Here is a 22,440-nt window from a genome sequence, read left to right as displayed (position 1 = left end):
TCCTCCGACAAAAGTCCCGTGTGAGCGACTGATTCGAATGCCCCTACGGAAACAAGACTGCCCCCCTCACTGACCACAAACGGCATTCAGGAGCTCCAGGAGGCTCTAGCGAGCAGATCAGAGGAGTGCATACGTCTCCGCGATGAGCTTTCTGCAACGAAGAAGTGATCGACTCAGTTATTCTCGCCCTCCATGATGTCTTCAGGAAGCTGGGAAACATGACGAGTAGGAAATCGGAACTCCTCGCCGCCCTTGAACAGAGCCGAACTACTGCAGATCACACACGGTGACGACACGAGACCTTCCGACTCTGTTCACGTGGACGTCCTTTTAGGTCGCTTCAGGAGAAGCTCTCCAATGCTTTGGCTGTTATACGACGGAGAGACGCGGAATGTGACTCCCTCAAGAGAGCCACAAGCAATTTAGTTGATTTGCTGCACACATCTGGGCGGCCAGCGACAGTCCCTTTCTCCCGGAATGCATTCAGCTTTGTTGCCCAGGATCTAGAGCAACACGGAGTGAGTCAAGTAGCTACGCCAATGATAGGAATGCTCGAATAAGCGGTTGAGTCGGATACTGGTCTCGGCAGTTAGTGGATTGTTATCTCCACACGTCTCAGGACAGGAAACGACGTCATGACACTAACGGTAGAGAATTATTCGAAGCAATAGTAGATTATGCCATGGCCAAGGCCGAGGTCGAAAGGCTACAAGAAGCTGAAGCAAGGACAGCAAGTAGAAGACGAGGAGGAGAGACGGATGAGCAGATTGACCGGCCGCTGGGAACACAGCTAGACAGATCGACTGCTCAGTGAAAATATTTACACTCTGCGCATGGTGTGGTTGACATTTGCGCATGTGTAGATCTAAAGTCATCGAATAATGAGCTGGCGAGAGCTGTGTCGGAGTGTGAAGTAGCTGAAGGAGCGCTGTGTGTAGCTATCCTACGTGCCAATGAGGACGAGGTATCGCTCAATCTTAGTTCTGTGATCCTCCTTGGTTCCTATGAGGTATTAGCGCTATCTCGTTCGCTACTGGCGACACTGTTCGACTCGGAAAAGACCAGAGAGTGCCCTCCACGGGTCGTACAGAAAATTCGATCCACATTGGCGGAAATGTAAGGGCATTCGTGCTACAAGTTGACTCTGCCAGTCTCGAGGGCCTTCCTTATGTGAATCGTTCCTTTCGCAGTAGGTGCAAGCTTGCGGGTCACAATGCGACGACCGTGCCATCTCCTGCCATACCATTCTCCCCTTGACGACCACGAGTGTTCCATGTGCCTGTGTGATCCATTCAGAAGAGGTTTGGTTAGTGATTATGGACTAGGGGGAAAGCTATCAGTCTGTATTTCATGTGATGCCTATGTTGAGTGACTCGACTCGAGTCCTCTGGGAACGAACACTTTTTGGGGAGCACTAGCGTCACGTTCATGATGCCTACGAAGGTCGATGATGTGGCCGATTTAGTAGTGGATGTTTGAACTCAAGTCGAGTCTCCATTCTGCCATGGTCACATAGATCCATTCAAGTTGAAGTTCCAATTGGTAGCAGAGCCTTTCAAGCCTAAGTAAGGGCCATGGCCCATGGTATAGACGATACTCCCAGAGCTAAAAAAGTAACGACCAAACATTTGGGGCACACACCCTGAGTTACCGGTGGGGTACGATGGATTTAAATATCTTAGTTTCTGATTCAGCTTAACCCATGTATTGGACTCTACTCAGTTTCTGTATGCAGCTTTGTACGCTTGTAAGGACTCTACATTACCCTCGTTGAATCATTCTGCAAGTAGACTCCCGTTCAACTGTTGCATTGCGACTCGATGTTATAGCTAGTGGTTCCTCGCCCAACGCCTCCACCAGTGTTCAATTACGAGGCCTTCCAACGATGTGAGTATTCAGTAGAGGGGAACACTGAATATGATTTCGGTCATGGTGGATGAACTCTCTTCCTTCTTCAGAGCCTCCAACTGTGCGACATCGTAGAACAACGGGGACCCACATGAATAGCGAGAGCTCTTGGATTGAAGGCGTATTGGGATCATCATTGCGCTGTAGCATAGCTCCTGCAAGCAACTCAGTCAGACTACCACGAAAAGGAAGCTGCTTACGAGCAAATTCGAGGCAAATTTGAAAGCAGATGGTGGCACTAGGCATAGCCATGTGTGTATGTTGAGACATTTCTTGCTAGAAACTAGGAAATTACTGGTTTCGGCGAAAAGCTGGTGTTGTATTCTGCAGTGGACCAATCCATATTCACCGCGTCCTTGTGCACCTTCCGACTGAATATGGTCAGAGTAACACTGTCACATCAGTAAACGGCCAATGCAATGGTATCCGGAAGGAGCTCCCGATCCGGTATGAGAGAAAGTTGATCTGATCATCTTCGGCCGGACTGGATTGTTCACGGGAATGCAACGGCTCAACAGCTGTAGAACTCAACCCTCACGACACGACTCCTTTTACATAACATGACGTCGTCGACACATCCAGGTTTTCCGAACAATGACGACGAATAACGAATACGCGTCAAATTTCGCCTCGCAGAGTGGCATGATGCGTATCAGCGATGAACGTAGGTGGTTAGCGAGAGAATGAGTGTGTTGTGTGGTTGAGTGGAGAGGCTCTTCCTCTCGGGTCTGGGAAAAACAGGTCTCGCCACGGTCTCGTAGGCTTCAATCTTTTGTACTCGAACGTTACTGACTCGGACTACTCGCAACCACGGAAGTTTCTCCTGCGAACAGTCGCGTTTGCCTACTCGCTTCAATGATGCGCCATGTTCTCACATCATGTGAGACCACGGCCGGATTCAGATGTTAGTCACATCTAAATCCATCCTTGAGCTTGACGGAATAGCGATCGACATCCGGGTGAGGTCTGTTCTGCTGGCCCTAGACATCGCGACTGCTTTCCTCATCGGCAAGTATGATGGGAGCTATGAGGGATGACCGAAAAAATCGTAGAACACGATTGATTTTTTTAAGAGCCGTACCCTAGTACTCATGAAACACCGGAATGGTGTTTCATGAGTACTACAATAAGTGCATTAAGTTTTGAGAGCTTGAGGGTCCGATTGTCAACCTATCGAGCGCTTCAGCCAGCATCATGTTATGTGATGACGATTACGAGCTATAATTTATAATAACACCCGGAATCACAACGATACACAGCGTGTTGAGCTCACTCTCGACTCAAGACTTGCACATACTCAGGCGACCGTTACCATCCGACTCGGATGATCCGAGTAGATCCCGAAACACAACATCAAACAATCATTGACGACGACACATACTCATTCCATCTTTATATCATGTATTCGTTGTAATCTGGCTGCCCATGCCAAAGCTAGACGTTTTAATATCTCCAGAAACACTACCTAATCACAAACGCGGAAGATGAGAATCAGTCCCGAGCTTCCAACAAATGGCAATATACAAGTGGAAGGGCGAGCGATACTGAGATAGTGGGCAGAGAAGTGTCCATGAAGGAGCAGACTCGAGCACTGAAACCCTACATACTATGCCAGCCAGAGTGCCGAAGTACTGCAATGCAGAACTCTCCTTATTGGTTTCTTCCGATTCGAAAGAAAGTTTCGAATCGAGCTTCGAAGGTTTCGAAGGAGTCGATCGCGGCAGGGGATCATAGCTGAAATACAAAAGAGGAAGACGTTGGTTTGAACGGAGTAAGCCTAAGCTCCTAGACGAAGCCCGTTGAAGCCGCGTAGTCGGGCGGTTCATGTATGCGAGCATCAGCAGGGTGGACCCCAACGGCCTCTCCTCTACCTACAGCGAGCTGTCATCTTCGTGATGTCCATAGTAGACCCCAGTGCAGAAGCCAGAGAGACCACTGACACAATGAAGCTTTACTATGTCAACGAACGGGGTCTCACAACCGGAACATGCTTCAACAATGCGGCTCACTTGTGTTTGTAATTGAACCCCCTGTGGGTAACTCTCCAGCTTCCGATATCAAGGGGCGACATGCGTCTCTCTTCAAACGCAACCATGCAAGCCTCAGACGTCTGCTGATCGAGGGGCACTGGTGGGCCGACAAAGATAACTTTTGTCATACGTGATATCTGATGAGCTCATTGAACAGACCACCAGACGCAACATGATATGAATTTCTATCGTCAACCTTACGGCTTTACGAGTCCCATTAGACTCGATGCATACATAATATTGCTTGGTTATCTCTTTACCATGATCTGCAAGCACCACTCAGACTGCGAAGTTGGACGTCCTTAAGTACCTTGAGGAATCCGGTAGCTGACTACCTCATTCACGGTCTCCATGATGACGTCGGATTCGTCTGATATTCGCTCCTACACAATACACGCAAGTGATAGCACCCTCGCATGAGGAAATAATGACCACGATCGGGGGGAGGGGGGTATTTTCTGAGTATACGCTGATTATATAACGTATATAATATAAGAGTCCCGAAATACCGTGAGAATCTCACCTCGAAATGTCCCTCGCACCCGAGTGATCTCGACAACGTCACATCCAGAGGGCTGCAGGGGCTGCCAATGTCGATCTTCCAGAAAAGTCCTGATGGACGATGGAGGAGCTGCTGAGGCATAGTTAGTAGAATCTCTCGAGGATTCGTAAACGCTACTGGCTGGAGCCGATCTGTAAGGGCGAAACTCTCGTCAACCAGGGGCTTACGGTGGAAAACTGTGCCGCTCCTCTGACCTCCCTGTGCCTTCATTGCATCACAATTGCTTGCATTTATCGAGCTGTCTGAAAAGGCAAGCTACCGCAGTGTCGTGTGTCACACTCTGATTACCCCCATCGAGTCTGCAGAGGATCTGATCGCCTGGATCTGCGGCCCGCAACTTACAAGCGTAGCAGAACTCGCACATGACGATGAGGACGGTGAAGTATTCGAGGGACATCATTGCAGCTACTTTCTATAGAACTCGCGATAGCATGCAGTTATGTAACCAGCGCAACCACAAAGATATGATACAACCTACAGAGCACCATTACTAGCGATTTGCACGTGTTCGGATAAGAACAGATACCGTGAGTGACGTCATAGCGACCGCGCCCACATATCATCCGGAAAACCGCAACCGTTTCGGATTCTCTTGATGATCACGACGTGTTCGCCATGACTGATGTACTACAGCAAAAACTTCAGACAAATGGAATCTCTCCACTACATTATTATGCTGGGACCAACGCATTAGCAAGACTTTGGCGCCTGAGGGTGTTTGCCATTACCGGAAGTGATAGCCTGACATGCAAGTTTTAGAGATGTATCGCTATCACACCACCAAGCTGGTATTCCAAACTCCATGGTAAGAGGTAAATACCCTTCGGATAGTAGCCGCCCTGCTGCTATCAACGTCCCCCTAAGTTTCACTTGCTGCGGTTCTCAGACTGTGAGGGTTCCACTGATCCGACGCATAGCATGGAACGCGCAATCCACGACGTGGCTCATTGTGAGCTTCACATTGTAGCTATAACAGAAACTGAAAACTAATTGACGAACATAGACAGCTCACTATAGGGAGCATTTTAATCAGGACATCATTCTGGGATCTGATCGGACATCAGCGATAATTACTCGGCAGTCAGACGTGACAGCTCCGACTCGGAGCCTCCGAGCCTATTGATGGGACCCGAGACCAGCTCTGGGGTAGTACCTTCGAGGACACTTGAGTGATCAGCGGAACTCCCTCCATCGAAACTCCACGGTTGTGCGAGTTTCCCATGCAATGTTGTGATTGATGCAGACTACACTGAGCAATGTGGCGTCGAAAGAGTAAGTTAGTGGGACTCCGCTGTCCTTGGCCACGAAGAACACATACCAACAAACTCATTAAGTCTCGATGACTTTGTTGGTTCTCGATGATCGAGAGGAGCTGCACGAAGACGTCCCCTCTAACGTCTGGGTAATTCTGGGCGACAGAGCATGTGCGTGGCAATGGGATTAGGCGATCCTCCGCACACGGCACAGAACCTCAAGCACGGCTCAGCAAACACATAGTACAAAACCTCAGCCGGAAACCTGATTGATCAAGTAAGTCACCGGTCCTGAACGGCATTCATTAAGGCGTTTCGAGCCCCCTTTTTCTCTTGAGCTATCAATAGACGATTGAAAGTTTGACCACTTCATCCGCGAGATTGCAGAGACATCAGAGGGGTCTGCCATAGGGGATTCTGATGCTCCAGAGGGGTCTACTCCGAGGGGATTCAGAGTTGTTCTCCGCAAGATCGGAAACTTTATCAACCCTGTAGCGTTTCGAAGTTCAAGTATAATTTCCACTCGTCGGTTCCATTTTCCAACTATCTCGCTCTCTTCTCAACTTATCCGTCAGGTAACCTGACTTAGGTTGATTTCAACTGTCACCGGTTGGTTTTATCTGATCTTCAATCGCGGTTTTTTGAACGACTATTGTTTCGCGAACGGTAGTTGACCGATCCCCAAGGCCAGGATGGGTGGGTCGAGGACATGTTGCAGGCATCCAGCACCACAGTGCTAAACACCAACTTTCTAAATCAACTCCACCAGTTAGGAGACAACGTCACTTAGCACAATTGAACCGCAAATAGTTTGTGAACGGACATACTTCAAGCAGTGATCGGGTAGTTGAAGCTCGTGACTCTGGCAGCATGATTTCGAAGGTATTTACAGATATCAGATAACACTTCAGCTTTTGCCGACAAGGTTGACAAGAGCGCCAACAGTAATCCTCGTCGAGGATTCCTCGAAAGAATCTACGAACGCTCCGGAAAGGAATCGTGTGTTGCATATAAACGTGAGCTACGTTGAGAAGTTCCAAGCTGAGACTTCCACGCCAAGCGTGACACCGTGTCACTCTTGTCACTGACACGCCCACAACACACTGACTATCGGTCTATTTGGCACACTGTGCCGACCACAGTCAGGCCGCACAGTCGAAAATGTACGAGAAATTCGCACAATGACCAATGATGTAGCCCAGCAGCTGGGCTACATCAACTCCGTACCTAAATGGTACTCCTCACTCCGGCCGGCGTGTGTCACGCACAGACGCAGTTTCTGACGCACACGCTGATAATGCGACACCATACACATTGAAGGCACGTGCTGAGCATTGAGCAACTTTCCTGGCTTAGTACTCGGGCTGTTCCTGATCCCCTGACAGGATTACCGTCGGACGGGACCCGTCCTAACTGAGACAAACCGCCGGCGTTGGCCATCAAATTGTCATACGTGTGCTAAGCAGGTTGGGACTCCAGTTAAAACATGCTAGATTATCTACGTGCACAGATTTCATCGCAGTGTAGATTTCTACAGGCACACAACTCAGCATTCACAACATTATCTACATTCATTATAGCTGCTGCGGCCGGAGTGGTTGGAGTCAAGCTGCTCAGATTCATCAGGAATATATTTGGGAGGCCCATTTTTCCCGGACCAGGGGTAAGGTAGATGATATCTGGTAACATTCCGGAGACGGGGACCTCGACTGGTTTACCACAGCATCACCGATAGGAACTATGCCAGCCCACTCTTAATTATCTCAGATTGGCTTCATCGTCCAGCTCGCTTTCAAATCGGCAGAAGACCAATTCAGAGAGATGATCACGCTATCGAAGACGTTCGGTGACATATGTTGCTTGAGGTGGGGTAACTTGTGAATAGACTGAAGCTTTACGCCTCCGTTCAGAACGCCCACTAACCAAATCCTGGTTGTGTCTGACATAAGGATATACCGAGAGGTTATGAGACAGCGGCCGAGTCAGTTCAGTGGGATCGACTTCGTAAACTACATGGACTCTGTGAGTATGGCCATGAGTGAGGGCGATACGTGGAAAAGGCATCGGAGGGCGGCATCACGCCCGCTGGCCGAAACCAATTTGGATAAGCTCGTCCCTATGATCATCCGCCTTGGCGAAGATATGGTGGGTTCAGGACTATTCCCACCCAAGGTTCACGCTGTGGTCAATAGGTTGGTAAGCTCAAACAGCTGGCTGACGAGAAGGGGGTGATTACATGGAAGCCAGTGAATGATGTACAGCTGCTTGGTATGAGAGTAGCTGCTGCCGTATATATGGGAGAGACAGATCCCCTCAGCTCGGAATGTGAGACGTTGCTGCTGCTGATTCTGCTGGTATTCTCCACAGATGCATTGTTCTCTCATAATGTCCAAGGCGAAGTCAGAGAGTTGATAATGCACATATTCTCTATCAGCCTGAAGCCTAGCCGTATTCTTTATCACGATCGGCTGATCTATCGACTCCTATTCCCAGGAGTTAGAGAGGTATCGCGGAGGTCTCCTCACCCGGACCGAGTGTGAGCCGTCCATTTCAGTCCGCCCGTAAATGGAGAGGTATCAACTCTAAACTCTTGGAGGACATTCGCAGAAACAAGAAAGCGGCACCAAGAGATTCTGACCTACCGAAGAGTGTTCCTCGCAGCTCAGCCGGCCAGTTGAACGAAACTGAGCTCTCACATAACCTTATCATGTGACAGTGTTTCACTACAGCATAATACTATTCATCCGCAAACATAAAAATCAAAGAATGCAGTTCGGGCTATACTTCGATAGTATCACCAATGGGTAGCTGGAAAGCAGTGATACTGAAATTTCACGGGAAGTTCGCGGGAAGCTCTCGTCTTAGTTTCTGTTGGTCAGGTATCTGGGAGCAGGAGGAGAGACTGCTGCTAGCGCCATCGTGCGTCTCATGCAGTACTTTTGCAAGTTCCCCGAGATTCAGACGAGGGCAAGGGCTGAAGCAACTTCCATCCGAGAACTGTCAGCTCATTCTGTCTATGATATGCCTTATATTGAGGCTTGTTTGATGGAAACGATTAGAGTACTCTCAAGTTAGTAGAAGCGAAGCTGTAAATAAGAATGGTTCACTCCACTTCAGCTCAATCCCTCTCCACCAATGGAGCTAGTTAGAGCCCTAGTTGACTGCAAAGTGGCTGGAAAGCCAGTGAAGGCTGGGACCAAACTTATCTTCCCGCTTACACAGATTCAAAGGAAAGTGTACACGGATGGCGATGAGTTCAGGTAGGTTAAAGACCAGAACGCCCCATTTGTTGCCATGCTGAGCATGGGATGCTCCGTGTTTGTGTTTATTCGCTCGCTGCGTGATATGCTCCCTATTGATACACATCAATTGATTGAGCCACTTAACCACTGATTGATTTCCCGCGTGACCCGCAGGATGCCAAAACATACGTCTTTTGTCAGACCGGAACGCTGGTTGGTTCCCGGTGCTCATTCGATAGACGAGAAGTTACGTACCGAATTTGTAGGATTCGGCTTCGGACCGAGGCAGTGCCCCGGACGGTATTTGGCTGTTAAAGAGGTTGTTACCATCATCGCACTCTTACTCCGTAATTTTTATAACTTTTCATCGGACGCGGTATGTCGCTCATCGAAATTCTCATCAACTCTGACTATATTCCCAGATGATTATCCTATCAATTTGTTCTACCGTTCCGTTTAACGACTTTTACCATCATATTACGTTCACGGCTCGCATGGTTAGCGATGGTAAATAAAATGTACCCCTTTGAGGATTCCTCAGAGGTTTATCCTCTCAATGTTTCAAGAGACTACCTCGAGTAGTCGTACAAATGATACTTCGCACTACCAATCTTATTGAACTATTCCGTCGTATTTCAATCCAGTTGCGCTAACTCTATACCTCTATAGTGAGATGGGAATCCGGCTGAGAGAGAATCCCCTAAAGCACATCGAAGGGGGCATCGGAGTCTCTGGTGCCAATTCATTCAGCACAAAACATATAAGCGTTCTCCACAAGTACTATATATGGGAACTGCTCAATTCCGCCGTATTCCCACACGAGCACGCCGAGTAGCCCAAGTCCCATTGAGTATGGTAAGTAACGTGTGTCTGGGCTATGTCTGTAGATCTAATTCTCACGGAGAAGAAAGATGGGATATGAATGGACGGCTCAGCCGTTACGGCTGGGGTAATCGCTCCCATCCAGATCTGCGCAACGGGAGGCACGCTGCGCCAACAGGATCGGTCAAGGAGTGCATCACGTTCCAAAGCCTATGGCTCGACCAAAAACTGATCTGGAACACCCACGTTACTGAGAACATAGCCCGGATATGCAAACTTGCCAAGAGATCGCGTTCTCTCGTGAAGCGCCACCGGGACTTGTGCTCCACCAGAATCGTTGGGTCTGTAATTCAGTGATGACCCCTGGTCTGAAGTTCGGCGCTTCTAGCTGGGACACCGCTGTGGGAGAAGAGTGAGTTGAGAGGAATTGTATTCAGCTCCATGCTCTTATGAGGCGGCTGACGTGGGATGCGCTGAAGATCGCACCGGCATCAGCAATGCACGGTGCATTGCTATGTAAACAGGTTGAGCCGAGGCTGTCATTGTACGCCCACTGGAGGTCCCCCAGGGGATATCATTTTTAAGAAGGAGGTAAGCCCCTCCTTAGCATCAACTCCACTGAGAGAAGGACATCAGTAAGATCGAGGCTGGAGGGCGTTGGGCACAGAGGTGCGGAGTTTTGAGGATACGAATTTAGACGATTCACATCCAGTGAAATGTGCGAGCACCCATGGTGCAATCGCAGTCACAAGTGATGGTCAGGTAGATTGCCCATCTTCTGCTACGAGGCACATATTCTGCGACTGCGGAGAAAATTGAAGAGTGTTCCACCATGGATTGGGTATAATGGAGAGGTAATCCAACTGATATTCGCTTCACACAGTACAAGCAAGTCACTTGCATACTAGTAGTGCGACAAAGCATGCTATCACTTGCGGCAAGTGATAGCACATCCTGTAAATACCATTCCCGCAGGAGGAAATGAGGTCCACGATCGGAGAATGTCAGGGAATGATGTTTTCCAAATATGAGCTGGGTATACTTGATGGAACGTGTAAGAGGGCCTCAGACTATCTTGGGAATCTCACCTCAAAATGCTCTATGCACTCGAGTGATCTCGATAGGATCGCATTCAGAGGGCTGCAGGGGCTGCCAATGTCGATCTCCCAGAAAAGTCCTGGTGGCAGAGGAAGAGCTGGTGAGGCATAGCTAATAGAATCTCTCGAGGATTCATAAACGCTACTGGCTGGAGCCGATCTGTAAGGACAAAACTCTCATCAACCAGGGGCTTACGGTGGAAAGCTGTGCCGCTCCTCTTACCTTCCTGCGCCAACGTTGCATCACAATCGCTTGCATTCATTGAGCTATCTGAAAAGGCAAGCTATCGCAGCGTCATATGTCAAACTAAGAGTCTGCGATTACAACCACCGAGCCTGCAGAGGATCTGATCGAGGATGAAGCTAGTTAGAGCCCTAGCTGACTGCAAAGTGGCTGAAAAGCCAGTAAAGGCTGGGACCAAACTTATCTTTCCGCTTACACAGATTCAAAGAAACGTGTACACGGATGGCGATGAGTTCAGGTAGGTTCAAGACCAGAACGCCCCATTTGGTGCCAGGCTGCTACGCACAGTTCATCATATTATGTAATTCGCATGACCGAGATGATACATATTCTGTTAGTAACAACACAGCGACCGCGCCTACATACCTTTCCAGAAAACCGCAACCGTTTCGGATTCTCATGATCGCCATCAAGTACTGTCGCTCCATCACTACATTGTTGCGCTGAGACCAATCGATCAGCGGGAAACCGTTGCGACGATCAGTGACGGGTACATGACACTCAGACGCCATATCAGAGCGGTTTGTTACGAACAAGTGTCGGACCTCGAGGCCAATTCCGGCTTGAAATCCTCCATAACGCTATGGCGCACTATCATCAAATTCGAGGGCATCACCGTGCCAGGAACTGTAGCAAGCGATACCCAGATAAAGATGCTGAACAGGTCGTAATAAGAGGTCCCAAAGATGGCTCAGACCATGTGGCCTCCTCCCCGTAAGGCTTCGGGGTACATTCAGCAGACGTCAGTAAGTCAACTCCACCAGAGGTCAACTCCAATCGGGCTCAACTACGGCATGCAGCGAAGGAATTCAGTGATGTACGTGATGTCCCGTTGTTGAATGAAAGCTCATCCACCACCATCCCACCAACGCAACACTCAGGTATTCCCGCAAATGTTCCACTGCTACCATGGGCTGCTTGAATTACTTCTCGCTATTACCATCCCTCGGGAGAGCCTCCAATCCCAGCCGATCAGCCCGCTCGCAAGCGCCGCTCTCCTGCTTCCGCAGATTAGTGAGGTACTGGTAGATCGCAAGGGGGCTCATACCCATAGAGACCCGATTGCTACTAGCTTGAGGGCCTCCAAAAGGGTCTGTGTAATACACATTATCGTGGGTTGGAATTGGTACTGCTGCTGCTGCATTCCCAGGGGCAGGCGTCCCCTGTGAGGGACTGTAGAATTGCATCGCTACAGCAGGCGGTGCTGGGAGGCTCGTTGGCAGTACACACGGTACCAGTAGAGGGGGCCATCTGAACGAACACTACCTCCAACAGAGACCCCGTCAGAGTAGCCTCACGTATAGTGCGGTGGGAGGTCTGCAATGACGTATGCCGATGGTGGCGGGAAGCCCATCGGGGCCAGGGCTATGTCGCCACCACCGATGCTGTAGCAGCTCAACGTATCCTCAGATGCACTGCGCCCGGGAGACGATGTCTGAGACACTGTTGAGAGGAAGGCCTCGGCGGTCCATTCTCCTGCTGACCTCTGAGACTTCAGTGGAGCTGCCAGCGCTTGGCAGAGAGCCTGGGTTCATCACGCCCATGGAAACAGCTTGCTCTAATGTCGGGAAGATCTGAGATTCCCTCCAACCTCCTCGGTCCTGCTGAGACTTACTTCAACAACAAGTTCATGTGCTGCTAGCTCAGCATCGTCTACGTTGCGAGGCTTCTCAAAAGCACATCGATGGTAAACATAAACCTGGAACAGAACGACTCCTCGTACTTGCAACCGTCGGGCCACTAACCTCAATAGACCGGAAAGGCTTAGGTGGGACTATACAACGACGATTGAATACAGATTCCCCAGCGGCAATTGCTTCTGAAAACGATCCTTTAACATGTACAGTGCTACACAGTTACCATCTTCGGACCCTTCTACCGACAAGCAGCTCAACAACAACTTCGCTTCTCGACCGGACACTACTAACCTGCAAGGACTCCCCCTTAACCTCACCACTGACATCGACCGCTCGCCTCAAGTCCACACGTCTCGATGGATCGTCCTCGGCTAGAGGTACTTCGCCCATAGGTACTGCTCTGCACACTAGAGCAGGATAGGATCCGCTATTAGAGCGTCTACAGGCAGTAGCGATAGAGCTGCTCTTGCAACTCACGCCTCGGGAATGAGTGCTAGTAGGAGTTGTAGACATAATGACATTTAATGATGGACTCTTACCATCACAACAAGATCTGAACGGACACGTAGCAAATCATGGCATAAACTCGCTCACTTTGACGTTGAATTTGGTGCATACTTCGGACTTCGCTCTACAGCTGGTTTGTTGCAACTGGCACGCCTATGAGAAGAGCTCCCACGATGGCGTTGAATGGGGTCCTACTTCTGCCTATCATTCAGCCACTTCACACAGGCGGCGGCTGTTTTGAAACGTTTCAGACGAGTAACAGAAGCTACAGCTTCGAATTCATAGGTCTGAATAAGGATGCGCTCGACCATCACTCAGCCACTCACAGGTCTGTTGGGCTTAAAAGCGTTCCTGTCTATCCATACGACTTGCACCACAGGAACGGTCGATGATGATGATGACGACAAATGGCGACCAACCACATTGCCGGCCAGCACAGTCTGACTCGGAGGGGGTAGGCCGAAGGCGTACATCATTAGAACATGCTCCTACTACAACCAGCACACTGACACCATCTAGAATTGCCGTACGTTAGTAACTGTAACGCAAGTCCCAGTCATTGCTACACACACTCGAGGTACAACACTGTCTATCAACTTGGGACTGTCACTAACTCCATCCACGCGATAATAAGCAGGACTCACCGCGAACGCCTATCGCTGATGGAGACGGTCAAGTCAAGGAGGGCATGAGGAGATCCTCAAGAGGTAAACGGTGAGTAGCGTTGGTAGTATGTGGAACGACAAGTCGTCAACTTAGTAAATCATCTCGAACACTCAGTATAGCAAGGAGCATAGCGACTATCTTGTACAATTGTAATATTGTCATCAACTTAGCGGAGCGAAGCACACTGCTTACTCTTCCTTGTCAAGTCCTGACGAAAACAACAACAAAAATTCCCAAAAGATTAAATCACCATCCGAAACAACTCTGGCATGACCTCAGACCACTGATGAGTCGTGCGGTCCCAACGCCCAATAGAAGTCACATTATTGGAATCTTCTAGATTGTGAACGAAGGCTCTATGGAAGGAGCGTTTACACCGGTGCGAGAAATTCCGACAGTAACAACTTCACAATAAATATGGACGATTACAGAACGAACAAGAATGGGAACCCACACGGAAGTCAACAACAGATCGTACCAGGCCTGACTCCACCGGGAAGGAAGCTTGAGTTGAGTGTAGAGACTTGGAAGTAATCACCTCGGGTGAGGAACATACTCGTCATCCACGCAAAGACCCCGTACTTGATGGCAAACCAACCAAGCAGCATCACCTGAGATTCAACGTCCACATCAACTGTGACCCACAGTGTATCAAGCGAAAAATGACACCTGTGGGAATTGAACCCACGCAAGACCCCGGGTCCACACGCACGCCCAAGTGGCGATGATATCCGACATCACCTTTTGTCGATAATAAGGCGCGAAAAACCCGGTGATGACGAACAGCACTGGGTAGGAGAAGAAGTAGACCATCCCGAGGCCGGCAAATTTTGCCAGGAAGTATCGAAGTTTCATACCTAATAACAACCTACTATCAACGAATGCTACCCTCTAGTGTGCTCAGTTGGAATCATGATAAAAATACAATTTCGATCTGCGCAAGCCCAGCCCACCTAACGGAGTATTGTGGGAAATGCCAACACCACCGCAAACTAGAGTACAGTAGCGAACCTTCCGAGATCCCCAAGCGAGTTACACAATGCTCTACATAGCCGACTGCATCAAGCGGTGACTGTGACACCACTCACCTGCTTCCTTCCTAGTTTCGTTAACAGCCCATAGGAACCACACCGCAAGTAATAGGCGGATGACTACCAGTATATAACCAACAACACCTGGGTGACAACAATTACTCCTACGAAGGTTCGAGGAACACTTCGACACGTTATAGTCGTCAAAGATGTAGTACCTTCATTTTCATAGAACTTATAAGAAGCATCATCCTTGATTTTGCCGAAGCCAACAAGAAGAACATGAACAACCTGCGTGACAACACAATCGATCCCAGCTCCCAATCAGGGGCGGCCTACTCCGATGATAAACACTATGGGAATAACCACGTCGAGATCTCCAAGTTTACTGTGCAGAAGTGTGTACCCGAGGGCGATCAGAATCAGCAATGATGACACTGAAGGAGCATAACTCTAACTGATTCGCTGAAAGATGGTATTGATATTACGTAGAACCTCCACGAGCATTCCGCAAATTTCGGATAGCACATCCAGTGGCTTCACACCGTACCCGTTGGAGGAGTAATTATGCAAATGGATGAGTTCAAATACTGTACAGCAAAACTGACAAAATGACAGATGGGAGGATCGAATCTGCGCGGGAATGAATTCCGAGTTACCTGCAGAGCTATCGCACAAGCCAGAGTGATAACAACGGGATGCAACGAGTCCGCCGACCTGACGAACTTTCGGCACTCCTTCGCAAAGAACCACGTAAATAGGACTGAGAGCAAACATGTATTCAAGCTAGGCGAGATGAGCCGCTACAGCGGAGCTACCAGATATAATGAGCTGGACCCACACGATGCCACGAGTGCCCCTCAACTCAGCAGAGAACTCCGACCCATTCTCTTGATGGGCTATGAACTCAAACCTAAAGCAGCCATACCGTAACGCAGTGAGAGAGATGTAGTACTTGATCCTAGTAGTGGACTTGAGTTGCTCCCCACAGTCCAACACTGCGAAGTACCACACGTGTGGCCGCACTGTTTGCGAGAGCTCTCCCTGAAGAACGTTCGGTCAATATCAGAATGACCCACAGTCAAGTAGCAGTACAGAGACCCAGCCGCTCCATTCACCGTTGGCTGGCAACTCCACGAATCTGGACGTTTTACGGTATCGGCTTCTCTCGCAAAAATCAGCACTCTCGACCGCATCCCAATCGTTGTCGAGATATCTGATATCGAACATGGCGTGTGACAGGTCCAGACTGGGGGGCGGGTTCATTACACTTCAACAGGGATCCTCACGGGCTCCGTCAGATGGGGCCTCACTGTTCGCATCCGAACTCGCCAATAGCCGGTACCTGCATCAAGGGGAAGAAATCCTACAGCGAGAGAAGGTAGTCCAGCGGACCTATGTCGTATCCAAATTTGGAAAGATATTTCCACCTGTGCATTTCACGAGGCCCGCCAAGCATAACCGTCGAGGACGCGTACTTGGCCTCGACCAGCGAGGACGGCAGTACCAATAAGAGTACACTCAAGACCAAGGATAACAGTGATGCACGACTCCGGCAGCCCATCGAATTGGAAATGTAACTGAAAGATTCCCCGAGGTCACTCGCCCAAGATACAAAACAGGCCCAAAAGCATCTCGACCGCGCCTCGACGATCCACGTCAACCCACAGCTCCTAATTAATAGCTCGCATGTTGGACGAAGCGCATTCACTAGCCCAACTACTCGGAACCGTTTCGGGTCCGGGCAGACCCCCTAGAACACCATTTTTGGGTTCGTGGCAGTAGTGTTGAACACCTGGCATCGTTGAACAGGAAAGCTTTCAACATGACCAAACCCGAGGGAAGCTAATAACTCGGAATTTAGGAAGCGCTTGAATGAGTTCGAACTGTGTCAAAATACCGCTTCGGACGCTTTGACCCATTTTATGGACGTTTTTACTCACCTATAAACGTTGTAAGGAAAAGGTGCAGCCTGGTCTAGGATGATTACTGACCACTCGTTGGCCCTGTAATGGATAACTTGAGTGCCGTAAGCAGCTCACAGTGCCCTGGGATGATAGTGAACAACGACACACTTCTGGAGTTTCAGCCTACGCTCGCCAATCTGAACAATGCATGGAGTATCTTGAGGTTGCCATTGAAAGATACAAAATAGGTCAGAATGTGGCATTCAGTGGACTGTTGAGTTTTCTCCCTCTGAGTGGATTCCCACAGTCTCTTCGAAGGCTAATCATCACAGCTTCGTCGTCCTAATCACCAAACGCCATGAACATTTTTCGGTTTTGCGGGGACATGCTCCACTTGTTGAGCATCTTTCTCCTCGTCCTCAAACTGCAGAAGTCGAAGAGCTGTATTGGTGAGTGGGCCGTATCTTAGGTTCCTCTAGGTAAGATTCAAATCAGGTATATCGTGTAAGATGCAAGAGATGTACGCCATGGTCTTCATCTTCCGATACATCGACCTCCTCTGGCTGTACGTGAGCCTTTATAATAGTGGTACTAACTGGGGAGAGGCTCAGCAGCCGGGAGGATCATTCCTTGTTAGTGATGAAATTGGTCTTCATTACTCTTACATTGCATCTGGTTTACACTATGAAATTCAAACGAGGACCTGTTAAACAGACGTATGATGCTGCTGCTGATAACTTCAACTATGTCAAGTAAGGGCGCCTCAACCTCCCCTATCGTGGTCATCACCACCGTCATCAGGTGGCTGCTTCCTCCGTGTATCATCCTTACTCTCATCACTACTGCCGATTACTCTATTGCTGAGGTAGTAGCCCTCCGTACATGGTATGGTCAGTTTAGCTACAGATACTATGGACCATGTCGATTTGGATTGAGGCAGTTGCCATTTTGCCGCAATTGTCACTGTTGCAGCGCCAGAGGGAGGTATGGCTCGGCTCGAAAAAATATTCGAGAAAATTCTGCGTTTTAGGTAGAAAATTTGACGAGTAACTTCGTATTCGCCATGGGAGCGTATAGAGGCTTCTACATAATCAACTGGGTACAGTGGCACTCCTCTAAACGACCCGAGGAAACTAATTTCTCTCTCTCAGATTTACCGCTACTTCACAGAGGGATATGTGAATTGGGTCGGCTGGGTCGGAGGAGCCATCCAAGTGGCATTGTACTGTGACTTTTTCTACTATTTTGCAATGAGGTGCTCACGCTGTTTTCACTCTCGGAAGAGGATCTACGTCTCTATTTTTTTCAGCAAGTGGTATGGCCAGAAGCTCATCCTGCCCATGGCTGAGTAGGAGGCAGCAAAAGACTGATATAGGCTGGCTCATCGAGGCTTGATGGTACTTGGCATCGGGTTAGAGTTGACGCCATGGACCTCTAGATACTCCCTTGCTGATAGTGATGTCGAAGCCGTTTGGAGAGGACTGTGATTGCTTGTGATGCTCGCGGCCTCTTTTGCTAGTCCTGTATCATTGTAAATGATCGAGTGTTGTGTTAAAGTAACTTCCTGAGGAGTTGGGTGCCTCTCCAGTGTCCTTGGACATGGGCTCGCACGAGGCATCATCATCGTCAGTGTGGTCAATGAGCGATGGGGAAGATGATGACTCCGCTGCCTTGGACGTGAGTGCTGCTTACAATCGGTCTTGGGCGTTACTCGAACGTCTCAGGAGTTCCACTACTATGATGATTGCGATGTGGAGATCTCCAATTGTGATTCCGAAGGCGATGTTCATCCTCACTCCCCTGTTGCTGCTGAAGATGCAAGGTGGTGAGCTCTCCCATGGTATTCATGGAAATTCGAATTGGCAGTTTTCGAATGGAGACCGACTCCCCTGCTGATGTGCATGTATTGACCAGCGGCGGGGATGTCCCTACAGAGGGAGGAGAAGAGGAGGAGGATGTACCTGTCCTTAGCCCTTGGTCTGCCAGAGACGCTCATGTTAGGTCCAAGCACTGTCGGCGCAGATTATGGAACCACTAGAGGTCGCTAACTCAGCGAATCCTGATGATGATAGTACTGCTGCTGTTGCTATCACAACAACTCCAGTGAAGGAACCCAGTACGTGGCGAGAGGAGGTGTTGGAGTTATTTTATACACTTTTTGTATCAGAAGATAGGCCTTCATCAGCCACCCCAGTGACCGGCTTGAAATCTTTAAAGGGCTCGACAGTGAAACAACCGGCAGCGACAGCCGAGAACATCCTAGCGGCTAAGGACGACAGCTCTGTATCAGGTGTGTGGGGCTTCCTGCCCTGGTTCGATCGGCGGCTGAGGTTGGTCGTGCTCACTCAGCCCGAATCTCGTGTGCTAACTTCTGTGTGATGGCTGCTGCTGATTTGGTGAGGATATCTCGGGAGAAGGTGGTGATGATGGTTTTGTAATGGGCTGGGACCGCTCGTGGGGTTAGGCTGCCCGGGTGACGGAGCTACTCAATGTGACGCTTGATGACGCCTTTGCGCTGATGAAGGAGTTCGGGTGGGAAGAATTGCCGTTGCAGGAAGTACTGTGGTGGGGTTGTCGACGCTCGGTCTGTCCATGGCTGATTTAGTCGTGGTTGGCGATCGATCGAGTGCAGTTTTTGAGTCAGGCTTGGTTTTCTGAAGCGAGAGGAGAGGACTGGGTGAGGGAGAAATGTGGTGTGTTCAAGTCGAGTGGACCAACTTCCGATGGTGAGTCGGCCGCCCTACTAAAACTAGCAGCTCGTGTTAGTATTGACTATAGCCTGATGAATCTGTGTCAGGATCTACACGTGTAACCTGCAAGGTATGCTACTGTGAAGAGCTTCTGAAGGTAGGTGAGCCTCGCCACCGAATGTTCGATCTATGGTTTTGACAGCAGCCACCGTGCTTTAGGACTGCGTTCTCCTAGATGGATGCTCGCTAGACCACGTCACGTGTAAGGACTGTTTTGCCCAATACGTCAGCACTAAGCTGAGTGAGCTACACTTGAGGCTACTATCATCATGAGTACTACGGTGCTGTCAGGCGACGTGGGCCGGGGGGCACCGGACGCCCGTTGTGTTATGCACAAGTGCGAGCGACGAAGTGAGTGTCTCTGGGTCGAGGCTTGTTTAGCTGGTCTGGTCTTCTATCAGTACCAAAGACTACGTTCTTGCGATTTCTGAAGTCGTCGGAAGATCGCCAGAAGTTCATACGTTTTTATTACGATTTTTTGTAAGCGGCCAGTAAAGGGCGTGTAAGGGGCCAAGCTCGTTACTGTCAGTTTTGTGTCGGCGAATCCGCGCACATTGTGGTGCCCTAACCCGCTAGGTAAGCCCTTCTCGAAGTTGGTGTGATAGGTAGGGGCTTTTGGTTGGTAGGAGGGTGTGGTCGGGCTGTGCTGAAGTTTTCTCATCCTAAGGATGTTCATCGGAGTGGGGGGAGAGGGAGCTCTATAGCAGTGGAGTCCGATACTGTTGTCTGTGATTGCGGGTAGGATAGTTTGGTTCCTGCTAGAGGATGGCGGAAGTGTCGTACTGTGAGAGGAGTCTTATCCTAGACGACTTGTAGTGTCATAGGACGCCCTAGTGCGGTTCACAATGACTTGAGGCTGAGGTGGTATTCTTAGTTACTGTTGGTGTTTCTCCTGTCAAAGGGAAGCCCATGAGCCAGCGTCCTGCCAGCAGGTGTATGATTGGGAAGTAAAGAACTCTAATGAGAGTGAGAACGTCTCTTGGATTCTCGCCAATACCAAGCAGTGCCCGAGGGTGACTTTTCACGTGCTCTTCTGATCAAGGTCATTCTCTTACACTTTCAGTGTGGCCGGCCCATTGAGAAGAATCAGGGATGTAATCACATGAGATGCAGTGAATCGGGCGGAGGTGGGCGGGGGGATTGTTGTCACCGATTGGCTGGCGCCCTCATGATTGGTGAATTCGGCGCAGTACTGCTGTATCTCGTTATGCTCCGGCGTTGGTATGAACCCGAACCTGAGACGGTCGGCATTCGTGTGTGTGGACTTTGATCGATTTTAGGGTGCGGCCAAGAGTTCTGCTGGCTTTGTTTGACGCCGTGGGCACAGCATGGGCAGTCTACAGGAGGGTGGGCTCAGGGGCAGGCTTTGCAATGTGGGCAGGTGTCTTTCTCTTAGGCTCTACAGCTGTAATATTTACGAACGGAATACTCGAGATGATACGGAAGAAGGGAGGAGACAGCGAGAAGGGGTAGTGGTGATGGATGCACTGTGGGGAGATATGCACATGGTATGAAAATTGCGAGAAACTTTTGGGAAATTTTCGTGATTCTTGTACATTTCTACCCGGATAAGTATGTAAACGTGTATAGTTAGTTGGGAAATTCTCAAGTTCAGCTGAGGAAAGCGAACATATTCTCCCAACACTGTTGTAATGGGGTCTCAGGAGAAAGTACGTCAGAAGGCCAAACACTCCCTGCAGAAATACATGTTCCACTATGAACGCTATGTGAACCACGAGAGGGCGGCTAATCTGGCTCGGGAGGTAATATAGCCGAGCTTTGGAGTGGTTCTATTGGGCATCAGGTTATTGCTAGTGGTAAGTTGGATGAGCTGAGGAAGATCTTGCATGATCGTGACGATATTGATGTAATGGTCATTCTGATAGAATTTAGTGACATCTGAGGGCCTGGAGTGTGGGAGAATATGCATACAGTCGGCTACATGCGTTGGTGAAAATGTGAAAATTCTGAGAAAATTTTCGGAAATTCTCATTGGTTTCTGTACATTTCTACCCGAATTTGCATTGAAAGTTGTGTAAGTAGTGAGGAAACACCTGAGATCAGCTAAGGAAAGCGAACATATATTTCTACTTCAACACTGCCTTTTTTGGTCGCTGATGGAGTTCTACTGGGAGCGTCCTCAGACAGGTATCGGAGCTTGGGTTCATAACGAGCGCCCTACAGCAAGTAGTGGAGTGTCGGAGAGTACTCAAGTGGACGTATGTCTATGGTTACTACCTTAATCGAGTGGACGAAGACTCGGAGGGTGATAGTGAGAGAGATTTGCGACGAAGGGTAAGTGTGGACTCTACTGGCCACTTTGGATAAAAGCTTCTTAGATGACGCCTGGCTTGTCTGATCATTGGAGCACACGACGGCTGAATCATGGGAACTCATCTTCTGTCCGGCGTGGTAAGTGGTCGTGTCGGTGTGATGGTCGGGGGGGCTAGTGCGCTTCTGGTGATCAGATGTTCATGCTGCTGTGGCCCGGCGGCAGTTGTTTGAGTTCCTGCAGAAGAATCTTGAGGAGAAGACGGGTGGGGGTCTTGCCTGGATGTGTCGAGGTAGCGCCCTTTTTTTAGAGGCTCTGCATGAGCTTATCGAGAAGGACTTGGAGGAACGCTTTATCCGATCGCCTGATGAGTCTACGGACCCAGCAGCGCCCGGTGGAGATCCTTCGTCCTCTACCCCACTGGCTGGTGACACTACCATGACGAGTGCAGTGGACATCGGACTGCGACGACACTACAGTGGGACGTCTGTGGTCCGGTCGGGATATGATCA

At 49.5% G+C, this 22,440-nt stretch overlaps 4 protein-coding genes across 6 annotated transcripts in view; 3 read left to right on the top strand and 1 right to left on the bottom strand.

Annotated features, from left to right (window-relative positions):
- Positions 1 to 7,766: 7,766 nt before the first annotated feature.
- Pmar_PMAR022955 (cytochrome P450, putative) lies at positions 7,767 to 9,577 on the top strand (the record flags this gene model as incomplete). The annotated part of the gene is made up of 8 exons (XM_002771796.1): positions 7,767 to 7,898; positions 7,946 to 8,078; positions 8,121 to 8,257; positions 8,308 to 8,462; positions 8,633 to 8,813; positions 8,871 to 9,013; positions 9,197 to 9,342; positions 9,498 to 9,577. 8 exons carry the CDS (start codon positions 7,767 to 7,769, stop codon positions 9,575 to 9,577), a joined length of 1,107 nt encoding a protein of 368 aa, XP_002771842.1.
- Positions 9,578 to 14,156: 4,579 nt separating this feature from the next.
- Pmar_PMAR022954 (hypothetical protein) lies at positions 14,157 to 16,801 on the bottom strand (the record flags this gene model as incomplete). Its single annotated transcript, XM_002771795.1, has 11 exons — positions 14,157 to 14,176; positions 14,447 to 14,579; positions 14,710 to 14,825; positions 15,057 to 15,119; positions 15,218 to 15,290; positions 15,659 to 15,762; positions 15,818 to 15,912; positions 15,955 to 16,043; positions 16,095 to 16,215; positions 16,269 to 16,344; positions 16,723 to 16,801. The coding sequence occupies 11 exons, from the start codon at positions 16,799 to 16,801 to the stop codon at positions 14,157 to 14,159; spliced, it is 969 nt and encodes a 322-aa protein (XP_002771841.1).
- Positions 16,802 to 17,264: 463 nt separating this feature from the next.
- Pmar_PMAR022953 (endoplasmic reticulum retention receptor, putative) lies at positions 17,265 to 18,442 on the top strand (the record flags this gene model as incomplete). Its single annotated transcript, XM_002771794.1, has 9 exons — positions 17,265 to 17,355; positions 17,402 to 17,494; positions 17,544 to 17,658; positions 17,708 to 17,771; positions 17,813 to 17,890; positions 17,937 to 18,005; positions 18,058 to 18,161; positions 18,216 to 18,303; positions 18,345 to 18,442. 8 exons carry the CDS (start codon positions 17,265 to 17,267, stop codon positions 18,256 to 18,258), a joined length of 657 nt encoding a protein of 218 aa, XP_002771840.1. The 3' UTR covers positions 18,259 to 18,303; positions 18,345 to 18,442.
- A 46-nt stretch (positions 18,443 to 18,488) lies between these two features.
- Pmar_PMAR022952 (ankyrin repeat and ibr domain containing protein, putative) overlaps positions 18,489 to 22,440 on the top strand; it is a gene marked incomplete at its 3' end in the record, with an annotated part of 4,124 nt that continues 172 nt past the window's right edge. Inside the window, exons 1-21 of one of the 3 annotated variants that reach the window (XM_002771792.1) lie at positions 18,489 to 18,583; positions 18,631 to 18,728; positions 18,773 to 18,863; positions 18,908 to 19,022; positions 19,077 to 19,196; positions 19,256 to 19,323; positions 19,371 to 19,463; positions 19,551 to 19,632; positions 19,704 to 19,753; positions 19,816 to 19,897; positions 19,948 to 20,007; positions 20,283 to 20,394; positions 20,531 to 20,669; positions 20,720 to 20,783; positions 20,937 to 21,003; positions 21,053 to 21,125; positions 21,336 to 21,419; positions 21,805 to 21,951; positions 21,996 to 22,068; positions 22,125 to 22,193; positions 22,239 to 22,406. In XM_002771792.1, coding sequence (XP_002771838.1) covers positions 18,506 to 18,583; positions 18,631 to 18,728; positions 18,773 to 18,863; positions 18,908 to 19,022; positions 19,077 to 19,196; positions 19,256 to 19,323; positions 19,371 to 19,463; positions 19,551 to 19,632; positions 19,704 to 19,753; positions 19,816 to 19,897; positions 19,948 to 20,007; positions 20,283 to 20,394; positions 20,531 to 20,669; positions 20,720 to 20,783; positions 20,937 to 21,003; positions 21,053 to 21,125; positions 21,336 to 21,419; positions 21,805 to 21,951; positions 21,996 to 22,068; positions 22,125 to 22,193; positions 22,239 to 22,406 — 1,933 coding nt within the window. In that variant the 5' untranslated portion in view covers positions 18,489 to 18,505. Of the gene's footprint in view, positions 18,584 to 18,630; positions 18,732 to 18,772; positions 18,864 to 18,907; positions 19,023 to 19,073; positions 19,197 to 19,255; positions 19,324 to 19,370; positions 19,464 to 19,550; positions 19,633 to 19,703; positions 19,754 to 19,815; positions 19,898 to 19,947; positions 20,008 to 20,282; positions 20,395 to 20,530; positions 20,670 to 20,719; positions 20,784 to 20,936; positions 21,004 to 21,052; positions 21,126 to 21,335; positions 21,420 to 21,804; positions 21,952 to 21,995; positions 22,069 to 22,124; positions 22,194 to 22,238; positions 22,407 to 22,440 lie in introns of all 3 variants that reach the window. The other 2 variants (XM_002771791.1, XM_002771793.1) reach the window with 2 other exon arrangements.

Source organism: Perkinsus marinus (genome assembly GCF_000006405.1).
Source record: "Perkinsus marinus ATCC 50983 genomic scaffold scf_1104296962378, whole genome shotgun sequence".
Taxonomy (NCBI): domain Eukaryota; phylum Perkinsozoa; order Perkinsida; family Perkinsidae; genus Perkinsus; species Perkinsus marinus.
This window is presented reverse-complemented; position numbering and strand designations above follow the sequence as displayed.